The sequence below is a fragment of the Phacochoerus africanus genome, chromosome 9, assembly GCF_016906955.1.
Source record: "Phacochoerus africanus isolate WHEZ1 chromosome 9, ROS_Pafr_v1, whole genome shotgun sequence".
Lineage (NCBI taxonomy): Eukaryota > Metazoa > Chordata > Mammalia > Artiodactyla > Suidae > Phacochoerus > Phacochoerus africanus.
Genome location: NC_062552.1, coordinates 30,939,053 through 30,951,932, shown reverse-complemented (window position 1 = coordinate 30,951,932; position 12,880 = coordinate 30,939,053). Strand labels below are relative to the sequence as shown.

At 57.2% G+C, this 12,880-nt stretch overlaps 3 protein-coding genes across 25 annotated transcripts in view; 1 reads left to right on the top strand and 2 right to left on the bottom strand.

The window, feature by feature from the left end:
- Positions 1-3,823, bottom strand: part of SYNGAP1 (synaptic Ras GTPase activating protein 1) — a 30,374-nt gene extending 26,551 nt beyond the window's left edge. For 14 of the 15 annotated variants that reach the window (XR_007136928.1, XR_007136930.1, XR_007136931.1 and 11 more), the window contains exons 1-2: positions 3,553-3,637; positions 361-482 (exon numbers count right to left, since the gene is read on the bottom strand). Coding sequence is in view for 8 of the 15 variants with exons in the window: in XM_047795213.1 (XP_047651169.1) it covers positions 361-482; positions 3,553-3,619 (189 nt within the window). In the remaining 7 variants the exon portion in view is untranslated. Of the gene's footprint in view, positions 1-360; positions 483-3,552 lie in introns of all 15 variants that reach the window. The other variant, XM_047795209.1, reaches the window with a different exon arrangement.
- Positions 3,824-5,735: 1,912 nt separating this feature from the next.
- CUTA (cutA divalent cation tolerance homolog) lies at positions 5,736-7,313 on the top strand. Of its 4 annotated transcripts, XM_047795519.1 has the most exons (7): positions 5,748-5,837; positions 5,921-5,972; positions 6,228-6,436; positions 6,583-6,642; positions 6,751-6,796; positions 6,924-6,973; positions 7,101-7,313. In XM_047795519.1, exons 1-7 carry the CDS (start codon positions 5,773-5,775, stop codon positions 7,225-7,227), a joined length of 609 nt encoding a protein of 202 aa, XP_047651475.1. In that variant the 5' UTR covers positions 5,748-5,772; the 3' UTR covers positions 7,228-7,313. The 4 variants fall into 4 exon arrangements, with proteins under 4 accessions (XP_047651478.1, XP_047651475.1, XP_047651477.1 ...); XM_047795522.1 differs by lacking the exon at positions 5,921-5,972 and having other exon boundaries at positions 5,736-5,837; XM_047795521.1 differs by lacking the exon at positions 5,921-5,972 and having other exon boundaries at positions 5,821-5,837; positions 6,262-6,436.
- A 103-nt stretch (positions 7,314-7,416) lies between these two features.
- PHF1 (PHD finger protein 1) lies at positions 7,417-12,787 on the bottom strand. 6 transcript variants are annotated; one of them, XM_047795517.1, is made up of 15 exons: positions 12,562-12,787; positions 11,675-11,849; positions 11,501-11,582; positions 11,321-11,416; positions 10,357-10,457; positions 10,113-10,261; positions 9,908-10,003; positions 9,716-9,784; positions 9,456-9,579; positions 9,291-9,358; positions 9,036-9,140; positions 8,732-8,921; positions 8,556-8,650; positions 8,202-8,279; positions 7,417-8,050 (listed from the first exon to the last, which is right to left on the bottom strand). In XM_047795517.1, the coding sequence occupies exons 2-15, from the start codon at positions 11,831-11,833 to the stop codon at positions 7,765-7,767; spliced, it is 1,698 nt and encodes a 565-aa protein (XP_047651473.1). In that variant the 5' UTR covers positions 11,834-11,849; positions 12,562-12,787; the 3' UTR covers positions 7,417-7,764. The 6 variants fall into 6 exon arrangements, 3 of the variants coding, with proteins under 3 accessions (XP_047651473.1, XP_047651472.1, XP_047651474.1); XM_047795516.1 differs by having other exon boundaries at positions 8,202-8,282; positions 12,562-12,786; XM_047795518.1 differs by lacking the exon at positions 8,202-8,279.
- Positions 12,788-12,880: the final 93 nt, after the last annotated feature.

Genomic DNA, 12,880 nt, shown 5'->3' with positions numbered 1-12,880 from the left:
GAGGTGACCCCTCCAAATGATCCCCACTTCTTCACCCCTTCTCCAAGGCCTTTGTGTTCCCTTTCCCATCCCAAGCTACCCAAGGGTGAGCATACTGAAAACAGGAGGTGCCCCCAAATCTTAAGAACCACATCTCCTCTCCAACACTGTGCGTGCTCCTCAAAGGCTCAAGGCCAAGGCGAGAGCACGCTTGCCCCGCTTGCCCCGCTTGCCCCTCCTGACATCCCGACCCCAATCTCAAGGTTCTCTTTGCCTTCTCAGTGGCTCTCACCTATTTGCTAGGAGGGATTCTCTCCATCCTTCTCCCCCCATTTCCCCCACGAACCAGCCATCTCAGCCCGACCTTCCTACCCTGCTCACCTCGTCCTCATCCAGCATGAGAAGCTGGTTCCCCGAGATGATGCAGAACCGGGGGTTCCAACCAGGACGGTCATATGGGGAGTGAACGTATTGGGTTCGGTGCATGGGGGGTCCCCGTACATCTGTGGGACAGAGACACACAGAAACCAACCATAATGGAAGCTCTATGCATTTGGGAGGCATTAGTCTCCAATGACCAGATTCCCACATAAAGTGGGAAAAGGGGCCCCCACCTGCCTTGAGGAGATCACAGGTGGGGAGAGGTGCCTGGTAACTCCAGGGGAACAGAGGTCAGTTTTGCTCTCTGGGGAAAGAGAAGTGAAGGGAACTGAATCACTGGGGGAAGGAGAGAGAGCTGATGCTCAGAGAGGGGACCATTTCCCCACAGAGAGCAGACGTTTGGAGGCAGAGAAAGAGGAAGGTGCCCTCCATCCACTTGAGCAAAAGGTAAAAAGGTGGGGGGTGCTGCAACACTGGCAGGAGAAACACACAGAGAGGTTGGTGGCAAGTGTCTGGGAGGAGGGAGGACATCCCGACAGCTGCAGAGGACAGGGGTTTGGAAGATGACAGGAGGAAAGGAACGGGCAGGCAGATGCAGGCACTGCCCATGCAGGGTCATGGGATTCTAGAGTGGAACAGCTGGAAAAGAGAGGCAGTGGGGAACGAACCTGGTCCCAGAGTCAGAGGCATGAGAGGGTCTCCCCTCCTGCCTCTGCTCCCTCCTCCCCTTGCCCAACCCTGCTCCCTTTGGGAGAAAGGGCCAGTTCTCCTGTGGACAGGGGGGGACGGGTCCTGTCAGCATCCGGCTGTGGCAGGGCTGGGGGGTTAGGAGGTAGGAAATATGCTCTTGTTAGGATGGAGATGAGCCGATCTCTCCCCACCCACCAGCCCTAGTCTCCATGGACAGGATGGAGGCCAACCCCACAAGTGAGGAAGCTCTCCAGGGCACAGTGAGGAGCTTGGGGAAGAATGGAAGAGCCAGGCCTGTGACATAGACAAGGGGAATAGGGACAAAACTTCTAGAAAAGAAGAAGAGTAGAAACAGAGCCACCCATGCTCAGAGATGCCCCGAGGGTCCCCCTTCCCCAGCTCTGCAGTTCATCGTCCCACGCCCCCATCCCTGCCAAACTGCCTCTGCTTTAAACGCCAATGTCACACCCCATCAGAGGGGCATAGAAGCAGGCCCTACAGAACTAAGAGAGAAATCAAACTGGTGACATCAAAGCGATAGAAAACAGGCTTAAGGAATCAGAGAGAGAGTTTAGAGGAAGAAAAACTGAATTCTGTTACCTTTACGGGATAATTAACCATGGGTATATTGGAGGAAAAGAACTGGTCTTTGAGATTCATTCCGACTGACAGCTCTGAGTAGGAGAGTTTTGAAAAATCTAGCCCCTTTCTGTCTGCAAACATGCTTCAAATTTACCCAATCTGCAGGCCAGAGTCAGGATGAACCCCTAGATTACAGGTATCTAGAAACCCCCAAATTCTGAAGCTCCACCACCTAGAGGCAACAGCCTTAGACACAGAGAAACCCAAACGCAGCCTCTCGGGCGGGCTGCGGACACTGCAGGCAACACACCCACTGCACTCGGACCCTGAGGACCCCCAGAGCAGACATCTGTTGACACATGTCATTGCCATGCAGGGACTGATTGGTTCAGGCGGCAGCCACAAGGAGGCAGGTTAGGCTCAGGGGACGCTCTCCTCCTGCGAGCAGGGACTTAGCTTGAGAGCAACTCTGGAAATGCATACACACAAATACTCTCTGGACTTAAGTTGGGATGATTCTGGGAGGCAGATGCAAGAGTCAGAGGAACACAGTTGCGAAGGGGAAGGATTTACTAGGATGAGAAACCCCACAGGGCTCAGATGGGGATCTTTTAGAGGTCTTGTTTTGGTATCAAAACCTGTGTCTTTGCTCCCCAAGCCTCCAACACCCGGGAAGCAGAGGAGAAAAAAAAGAGGAACGGGTGATGAGAGCTGGGGTGTTAGGGGAAAGTGGGCACAGACTTGTGATGAGATGGGGAACAGAGGATGGAGCAGAGAAGAAATAACAGGGATGGACCTACAAGAAAGGGAGACAGGCATGATGGTAAATCTCTAGGGACAAGGGAATCTACTAGAAGGGCCCCAGTGGACAAGGGGCAGAGGCAAGAGGCGAACCTAAGAGGGGTACCAGGGCAAGGGGGTCAAAAAGGGGGTGGTGAAGAGGTGGTAGAGATATAAGGGAAGAAGAGAGGGAGACAGAATGGACACCAGAGAAGGGGCTGATACGGGGGAAGGACAGAAGGGGGACTCAAATAAGGAACGGACACCATATGGGGGGAAAGATATAGGTGATGGACACCAGAGGAGGGAGGGGGAATGGAAATAAGGATTGGAGGGGGGGAGGGGGGCTGAAGTGGTGAAGTAAAGGAAGTGGATAAGGCCCCAGGGATTTACATTTCCATGCTCAAGGGCCTTAAGGAGGGTCAGAGCCTGGGGCAGGGTCCTAACCTGCCCCTTACTCCCAGCACTCAATCTTACCTGTATTGCCCCCCGCCCCCCTCAACAAATACATTATTTGGCCCTCCCCCTGCCCTGGTCTCTCCTCCCCCAACCCATTCCCCACTCCCTCTCTCCTCTCTTCCCTCCATCTGGACCCTCCATTCCTCCACTCCCCCCCACTGCCTCCCTCTCTCTCCATCTGGCCCCTTCTTCTCTCCCTCCATCTCCTGTCTTTTCCTACCCCCTACCATCCTGAGCCCCCCACCACATTCTGCCCCCTATCTTCTTGGCTGCTCTTCCCCCATTATGTTTTCATTTTCCCCTCCTAGCCCTTCTCCTAAGACTCTGTCCTCCTCTTTCCTTGATATTTTCCTCCTCTCTCAGCTCCCACCTCCAAATTATTTCTGCAGCTCTTCCCCAACCTACCCTTCTATCTTCCCACCCTCGCTGGCGATCTCTTTCCCCCTCATCACTTTCCCCTCAGCCCCCTTCAAGGCCTGCTTCCTGGCCCCTCCGCCCCTACCTACCCCTACCCTCTGGCCTCCAATCCTTCCTTCCCCACTGCTCCCACCTCTGCCTTCCCGGTCCTCCTCTCTCCCTGCATTTCAGCTGTTCCCTTCCTTGGCTCCAGCTCTGTCCACCCCCCACCCTGCCCCTCCCCCTCCCCCCCCACTGGCCCTCCCCCTCCCCTCACCACCGTACCTCTGAAGGGGGCATAGGACATCGCGGGGATGCTCCCCCGATGGATGGAAGCGCGAGACCTGCTCATCAGGCCTGGGGGGGAGGGGGCGGGGGGGCCGGGGGAGAAAGAGAAGAGAGAAAGAGGGGGAGAGAGAGGGGGAGAAGGAGGAGGAGGAGGTGGAGGAGGAGGAGGAGAGAGGAGGAGAGAGGAGCGGAGAGGAGCGGAAAGGAGGAGAGAGGAGGAGGAGGAGGAGAATGGGAGCCAACGGCAGCAGCGGCAGCCGGGAGAGAGAGAGAGAGAGAGAGAGAAAGAGGGGGGCGGGGGAGTGAGCGAGAGGAGAGAGCAGGAGGAGGAGAGAGAGACTCTGCAGCCCCCACCCCTACTCAGTAAGAACCCGAGAGGAAGAGCCCCTGACTCAAAAACACACCCAAGAGAGACAGCAGTTCCAAAGATGCAGACCCCAGACCCTGAGATTGGGAGACTCCAGACCCACAGAGAAAGATACCTTGCCACTGAAGGGGAGGGGGCGGGGATAACCTAAGACACAAACCCAAAGTCTAGAGGAAAAGAGACCCCAAGCTCAGGGGAAAAAAAAAAAAAAAAAAAACCCAGACTACCCCCGAGAGATGGGTCAAAGGTCAAAAATCTGAGCATCCAGTTTTCAAACGGCTCTCCAGAGCCGCAGAAATCTTAAGACTCCAGACTCAGATTGTGATTTCAGGGACCAAGACTTAAGACCTGGACTCAAAGAAAAAGGTGAGACCCAGATTGGGAATCAGGTCTTGAAGAGCTCAGACCCACAGAGAGCTTATCAGCAACCCCAGCCCTAGATCTCAAGAAAAAGAAACTGCAGACTCAGAGACTGATAGCTTAGAGACACAGAAATTCCAGACCTGGGGACCAGGGGAAGTGGGGAGGTGGAAGAAGAGACTCCCATCTAGCCCAGAGATAGAGAACTCAGAGACCACAAACTCATAAAGAATTTCAAAGACCTCAGAGAGAGGGTGAACATGGACGCAGAAAAACCCCAAACAAAAAACAAGGGAACTCAGTCCTAAGAAAGATCCCAATGCAAATACTGCCAAGACCCCACAGAGATCTATCTCAGCAGCAGACTCCAAAGCCCAAGACAGAGGTCTCAGGGAGATCCCAACCCCTAAGAAGTACACGTGCAAAAACTCTGCCTGGGGAATGCCCAGTCACACCCGCCCAGCGGAGCAGAGACCCCAGACCTAGGAGGGAGGGGGAAATGCTGGGTAGGGGAAGTAGAAAGAGCCTCTTTCTCGATGCCTCCTCCCTCTTCTTTCGCCTCTCCTTGGCCCCTCTCTCAATTTTTGGGTCACAGGATACGCTTGGGCCCCAGGGAGGTTATGTAGGGCAGGTCCTGGCTCCTAGGGGGATGGGTTAAGGGAAGGAGACCCAAGGCTGAGAAGTAGACAAGTCCGGGAAAGCGAAACAGGAAGGGGATGAGGGACGAAAGGACCAACACTATTTTCTGGTGTTCTCTCCAGATGCCCAACCTGCAGCCCTCCTCTCCCGATTCGCCAGTCTGTCTTCAGCTTCAGGGTTTCAGTTCAGAAAGCTGAGGCGCCCTGGGTCCCTTTTTAATCACCCTCTATCCATTTTCAGGGACTCCCTATGTCTTTTCGAAGTGCATTCTTCCTGACCTAGCCATGGACTAGCTGCCTAATCACGCCCCCTACCCTAGAACAGAGTGCTTCTGAGCTCCTACTTGGGCCCCCTCAACTCTGGCATGTCAGTCCTGACCACAACAGCAGGGGGCGCTCCCTCCAGCTCCGAGGTCCAGCCTCCCACGGCCCTTGGGCTCCTTAAGGCCTCGGGAACCGTGCAGGGGCTGTTACTAGGAGCATTCTGGGGCTTAAGGATGACTCCCCGCGCCACAACCTGACGCATCGACTCTGCGGGGTCTCTAGCCCTCCTTTCCTAGAGCCAGTTCTCTCGTCACGTGGCTCACGAGGGTGCTCCGCGATTGGCCTCTTCGCATAGCTTCTCGAGGTACCGCCGCCTGAGGGGACCGGCCCCCTCACGTGACAGTGGAATGCTGCCGCGGCTCGCCTCCGCCTGCCATTGGCCATTTCCGGTTTACACGGAAACGGGCGGGCCATTTCCGTGCACGGCTGCAGATCCGGCTGTTGATTGGCTGGATCCCCCTTAGCTCCGCCCATAGCTGGAGGCGGGGCAAGCCGGCCCACGTGAGGGCAAGGATTGGCTGGCTTTGGATGTTAGGGTGGCTCGGCTTGTCACGTGGTGTGCGCTGTTTTCTTATCACGTGGCTGTCGCCCAGGTAAGAAGAGGCCTCTCTTCCTGGGTTTGGGGTACTTTCTCCGCGTACCATGTGGTCTTTGATATTCTGCCCTCCTTTACCAGCATAGGCTGCATGAGGGGGGTGCGGGCTCCCGCAATCCTGCTCGGCGGAGGGGTGAGTTACTAGCCCCGCCCCTTCCGGTCCTTGGAACCTGGACCACTACCCGCTCTCAAAATCCTAGAGGTTGGCCCCGGAGGAGAGAGTGGACACCGAGTCTTTGCCTTAATTTTCACCCTTCTCTCCCAGCTTCAAGGACTTCTTTTCTTTGGGGTGCAGAAGGGGGAGGGCAGAGCCTGAGTGTCTATACAAGCGGTAGACCGTTTCCTGGGGTGTTTATGGGGAGACACCGAATTCACCTCCTGCTCTCAGGCCACTCTGCTCCTGTCGCTTCTTTGGATGCCAGCACTGCTGCCCGTGGTCTCCCGCCTTCTGTTGCTACCCCGAGCCCTGCTGTCCATGGCTTCAGGAAGCTCCCCGACCCAGCCCACGCAGGCCTCGGGCTCCGCCTATGTTCCCGGCTCGGTCTCTGCAGCCTTTGTCACCTGCCCCAACGAGAAGGTCGCCAAGGAGATCGCCAGGTGGGGACCTCAGTGTGGAGCGAGGAAGGATGCTCATGAAGGAAGAGTTGGAGGTGGAGAGAAGCAGCCCTCCCGCTGCTTCCTGCAAGCCAGTGCAAAAACCTGGGTTGTGGGGGCTCTAAATGGGGGTGTCTCCTCACCTTCAGGGCTGTGGTGGAGAAGCGCCTGGCAGCCTGTGTCAACCTCATCCCTCAGATTACATCCATGTGAGTCATGGGATTGGGGGGGTTGACCCAACTCTAGGGGCGGACTGGCAGTCTTTTTCTTTGGGGAAGATCTATGCTCCCACAACACTTTCTCCGTGACCTTTTCAGCTATGAGTGGAAAGGCAAGATTGAGGAGGACAGTGAAGTGCTGATGGTGAGAAATATTCCCCACCCAAGCAAAACTTAATTCCCTGACCACTTGCTTTGACCTTTACCTCTCCTCTGAGATCCTGAAATTAACATCATTTCTTGATTCAACCATGTTCCTCTTCACCCCTTAGATGATTAAAACCCAGAGTTCCTTGGTTCCAGCTTTGACAGATTTCGTTCGGTGAGAACTCTGAGATGGGTAGAGGTGAGGGTGTGTACTGTGGGGTGAGCCTTGCTGGGCAGTCTGAGAGGGTGAGCGCCTTTGGGTAAATCTTTTGAGTGATCGCTGCCCCCCATCTTTTCCGCAGCTCTGTACACCCTTACGAAGTGGCCGAGGTGATTGCACTGCCGGTGGAGCAGGGGAACTCCCCATACCTGCACTGGGTGCGCCAGGTTACAGAATCAGTGCCTGACTCTGGCACAGTCCTACCATGACAAGCCTTTGCTCTTGCCAGGTTCCCCTTCAGTGCCCTCTGACTTTCAGGCCATGACTGGAACCTTAATAAACCCTTAGTTCTCTCTGCCATTGTCTCTTTCCTTCTCAAGAAGTGGATTTGTTGTTAAGGTTGGAAGTGCTTCTAGTTCCTTTACACTCTTCTTTCAGAATGACTCTGGGCTGCTGAGTTTGTTCATGTATCTTTATTTCAATCATACAGAGCCCAGGATCCTTTATCCTCCTCCCCTCCTCAGTCTCCGTCCCCAGGGGTTAAATAATTTTAAAAAATATTTAAAAAGCTGTAACAAAATAACATCAAAGGAAATGGGAAGAGGAATGGGGAGAGGGTCAGGAATCACAAAGGGGGTGGAGAAGAGAGGGCCTCTTCCCCGACCTCCCCGCCTGGATTCCAGCCTGGGCAGCAGAGAGAAGTACCCGCTACCGCCCCAGGTACATCCCAGCTGTAGGTGAGGTCAGAGGTCAGGGTATGAAAGTGCCGGCGTGTGTGAATGGGGAAGCAGGCAGAGGCAAGCTGTTCAGAAGATGCCCCCACCTCCCCACTCAACCAGGTACTGCACAGAGCCATCGGGCCGCACTCTCCGAGCCAGGACCCGGACGGGGTCCCCTCGGGACAGGTAGCCAGCCCCGCCTCGGACTCCTCCCCCAGTCCCAGGAGACAAACTGCGGCCCAGGGGAGAAGGTGCTGAGCGTCTAGGAAGACTTGGGGAGGGGGTTGGGACTGAGGAGGATGAGGCAGTCATCGAGTTGGGGGTGCTTTTGGGGATGTCTGTGGGGAAACCAATGTGAAGTTCCAGGGGTGACCTGGGGAGAGAAAGCAGCTGTCAGTCCAGACAATCTGACCAGAAGCGGAGGCCGTGTGTAGAGCAGTGAAACAAGACCATAGTTAAGACTGAGGAACTTCAGGACACAGAGGTGAAGACAGGTTATCACAGGTTAAGGGGTGGAATCTCACCTGTCTGGGGGTTCACCGTCCCCAGAGGTCCCTGCGGTGCTGGCAGAGGGGTGGAAGGAAGCGAACATCCGGATGGGACTGCTGGGGTCGGGGAGGGGAAAGTCAGGACTGAAGCGGGAGCAGGACCCTCTCCCCTGAGAAGGGCAGAGCTCAAACACGACCCTCCTGGAAACCCCACCCCCAGAACACTGGGGAGCAGACCCTGGTTCTAGAAGTCTCTCTGGGACAAGAAGTGGGCAGCCAAAGGGGAGAGAGAAAAGGATTCTGGGTGAGGAAGTCCCGAAGATGGAGACAGATTGGAAGAAAGGTTCCAAGGGAGAGGGAGCAGGCATGGCTGGAGGGAGTAGCACTGACCTGGGCAGGCAGCGGGCATCCGTGGGCCGGAAGTTGTAGCCGCTGCTGCCCTGGTAACTCTGGTTAGGGCTGGAGGGCGGTGGAGACACTGAAGCCTGGAGGGAGCAGAGGACTGAGAGCTAAGCCCTGCTTCCTCCCCGCACCGCCTCGGCCCACAGGCGGCCCCGGCCCTGTACCTGCAGCGCCCTCTGCAGACGAGCCCGCTCCCTCTGCTCCTGGGCCTCGGGCTGACGGCGCACTGCTGAGGCTGGCCCCAGCTCCTCCAGTTTCCCCTTCTGCCTCCTCCTCAGGGGCTCTGGCTCCGGCCTCCGGCGCTTCCCCAGGGGACGTGAGACCCCTCCCCCAGGGCCCTGCCCTGAAGGGAAGCTGTAAGAGGCCTCCTTATCCCCCCAGCCCCCTCCCCGACGCCCCAAAGACCTCCCTGTTTCCAGTTGCCGTATGTATCCCCGGAGAACTTCCCACCCCCTCTGGACCAGTGACCTGGTGGGGGCTCCACTGCCAGTTGGGGGCTCCACGGGGGGAGGGGTCCGAGCATGGAGGCCAAACAAGCATTTCCTCTTCTTAATCTCCCTCCCTGAAATGAAACTGGGGTGAGGGGAGAAATGGTACAGGGTCAGTGCGGTGGAGAGAGGACCCTCCCTCTCGAATACAGGATCTGGCAGGTGGGCTGCAACCCCTCCCCTCTGAGGCTCCCACATCCCCCGTCTCCACCTCCTGAGCCTCCCCCCAGCTCACCGGTCCTTGTGGCTGTTGAGAGCCAAGAGGAGCTTGGAAGAGCGTTCTCCCTTGGGGGTGTCAGAGAGCTGGGGGTGGGGAAGATGGAGCCAGGGGAGCAGTGAGCGTTCTCCATTCTTCATGTCTCCCTGTTCCACCCCAACCCCCAAGGTCACCACCCCTTACCTCCCCAAGGAGCAAACTGTCCCAATTCTCAGAGGTGAAGGGGAGGATCTCACGGTCAAAATCAAAGTACTTCTTCTTACAGCAAACGCTGAGGTGATAGAGGACAAGATGCGCCACGTCCACCCTGGAGAAACTTGGACTCATCATGGTGGTGGAAGTATTACAGGAGCCAGGGGGACCCGCGGCAGGGCTGGGGCATGTGAGGTGAAAAGGGGCGTGAGGGGAGGGATCACACTGAGGTGGCCCCCAGCGCGGCTCACCAGCGAAGCTGCAGCCTCCGGACCTTCTCAGGGCCCCCCCGACACACACAGCATTCAAACTCATAGAATCTGGGCGAGAGGCAGAAAACACACCCTTTGTGGGACTGCCAGGTGAGCCCAGCTTCAGAGGCTGGGAAGAGACGGACTGACTGGGAAGGTGAAGCAGGGCTGGGGAGGGCTGCCGGGGCTTACCTGTCCCCATAGAGGAGCGGCTTGCTCAAACACTGGGTGCAGGCCTCATGGAACCACTGCAGGCAGCTCCGGCACTGCAGCATCTTCAGGTTCCATCTGAGCAGAGACGCTGGACTAGTGACCTCCCAGCACCCCTCCCTCTCTGCCCCCACCCCTCACCCTGTCTCTCTCCCTCCTTCCCTGGGACCCCTGCCCTGTTACTCACTCCCCAGGGCCACCACAGTAACAGTAGCTCTGCTGCCGGTTGCTCAGATGCCCTGCGTCCCAGTCCAAGCCCTTTAGTCCGTACGGCAGAGAGAGCTTCATGCCCAGCATGGCCCGGGCATAGGGGCCCTTCTTCAGGGCACCGCCTCTCTGCAGAGGGGACAAGTGGGGTGCCTCAGAGACATGGGGAAAGGAAGGGCCCAGGGCAGGTTGCAGTCCAGGGCTCCTGGGGAAGATGCCTTTACCTTGGTGGCGATGGCAAAGACGCATTGGCGGCAGACCCAGGGTGTGCCCTCTCCCTCTCCGGGGGCTGGGGCCCTTGGCACGTGGCAATCCTGGTGATAAGCTGAATAAGGACAATGTTGAGAGTAGGCTACTTACAGCCTGCAGACCTGTGTGTGCCAGGTATTGGGATGGGAAGAGTCTTATCTGATTTCCTTCTTTTCTCTGTTAACAGCTGCACTTGCGGCACATGGAAGTTCCCAGGCTAGAGGTCAAATCAAAGCTGCAGCTGCCGGCCTACACCACAACCGCCACCGCAACGCGCCAGATCCGAGCCACATCTGTGACCTACGCTGCAGTTCATGGCAACACGGGATCCTTAACCCACTGAGGCCAGGGATTGAACCTGCATCCTCACAGAAACAGCAGTGGGTCCTTAACCCACTGAGCCACAGCTGGAAATTCTCATTTCCTTCTTGATCATGGTCCTGCTGGGTGGGTGTATGACCTTTACTTTAAAAGCAGGGAAGGCTCTTCCTCCCTTGCTCTTTCTCTCTCTTTTTCTCTCTCCCTTCCCACCCCCCTCCCTTGCCCAGCCTGCCTGTACCTATGTTTTCTCTGCACCTATCTTCGCTCTCTAAATAAACACTTAATAGCCTCACTTGTCCTCAATCTCTTTGCTGAATTCTTTCTCCAAAGTGACCAAAAAAAAAAAAAGCAGGGAAGGGAACTGTGGCTCTTAGAGGTTTAGGAACTGGCCCAAGGTCATGTGCTTAGAAAAAGGTGTACCTGAAGTACCCTCTGCTTGCAAAGCTCACACATCTCCACCCATGGGTGCCTCTCTCTGTACAGGGAGGGAGTGAGGTTACAGGGTTGAGGAGACCGGCCAGGGCAGGTGACATAAGAACCACTGCTGGAGGGAAGGGGGGAGAGGCAGCCTGGAAAACCCAGGGCAAGCTGGGTCCTTCAGGTGTCCTGCCCTCTCACCATGGCGACACTTTTCACAGCTGACCAGCCGATTTCCAGGGACCACAGTCTCAGAGCGACATACACAGCAGAGGAGTTCCTCCCCAGGGAGGGCAGCTGTTGGGGAAGAACACAACGTTCAGGGGGCCTGTCCATCCCCCATGCCAGGTATCTGTTTTCCATGGGATGCAGGCCTCTCACCAGGGCTAATGTCTTTCCATAGAACCAGAAACTGGGAATCATCCTCAAACTGGACCAGGCACACCTCCCGAGCACTGTCCACCTGCAATGGGTGAGCCCAGAAGATCAAATGGGAATCAGAACTAGATAGGAGGAATGGGGAAAAGGTGACAGGTCAGAAGTCAAAGGTCATACCTTTTTGATGGTCCCCAAGTATAGCAGCCCATCTGTCCACCTGGCCAGCACATCTTGACCCTCCCAAAGTCGAGGCCTGGGGCCTGAGGTGGAAGCAGAGGAAGCTGGGTCCCAAAGTGGGGGGGCAGCAGAGCGGCTCAGCCGGGGGGGCTGTGCCATTGCATCCTGGGGGGGCCTAGCCAGAAGCGGGATGGGAGAAGAAAGTTTTGAATGCTGAGGAACTGGTCCCCATTTTCCTTGTGTATTTCTCTGCCAAGGACTCAAGCAGGTGTGTCCCAGTCTCCATATCCCTGAGAGGGTGCAAGGGAACCTCCAGGCCCTTCCTGAGCCTCACCGGAGCCACCCCTGGCTCTCTTCTCCCTACCATGCACCCCCTCCCCAACCTAGTTCTCTAGTTTCCGGCTCCCTTGGGATGTTATATCCTGGCCTTGAGATTTTAGCAAAAGTGATGGTTGCAGAAGCAAAGGTTACCACTCTGTTTTTACTGTCACCTTCTACTGCTCTTTAGGGGTGTCATAATTGGGGTGCTGTTTTCCAGAGATGTGTTTTGGGAGCTTTTCTGGAGATGTTTTCCAGAGTGAGAACGGCTGCCTCCCCGACCCGCGTGTCTCATTCAGAACAATCATCCTGGTACCAGGTTATGTCAGGTCACCCTCAAATTCGGGGCTCCCGGCCCCTGGGTTAGATAACTTCCTTGAGTGCCCCGGGAGGGGGGCGTGTCCCAGTCCCGGTCTCTACTCCCCAGGACCGCGAGTCGGAGAGAGGGGACTTGAGACGGCCCAGCCCGACCCGATGCAAGGGCGGCGCGGCTCTCCCGCCCGCGCCCTGCGCGCCGACCCCCGGCTCCCTGCCCCCCCCCCCACGGGCGCCTCCCGCCACCTCCTTACCAGTGACAGCTGGGGCCGCCGGGAGCCGGGCAGAGGCAGACGTGGGATACCCAGGCGAACCCCTCGCGCCGGGAGGGCACGTCTGGGCGTCGGGGGGCGTGCAGGCAGCGACCCGGGGGTCCCCAGGCCCAGCCCCTCCGTCCCGGCAGCTCTGGGGCGTATGACGCAGCAGCCAAAGCAGCGGCAGCGGCAGGAGGAGGCGGCGGGGGGAAGGAGGGGAGAGGAGGGGAGGGGAGGGACAAACCGGCTCGGGGGGAGGGTGGTGGGAGGGAAGGACTGGGGGGAAGGAGGAGCCGGAGTGGGGGGGCGGGCACCACCT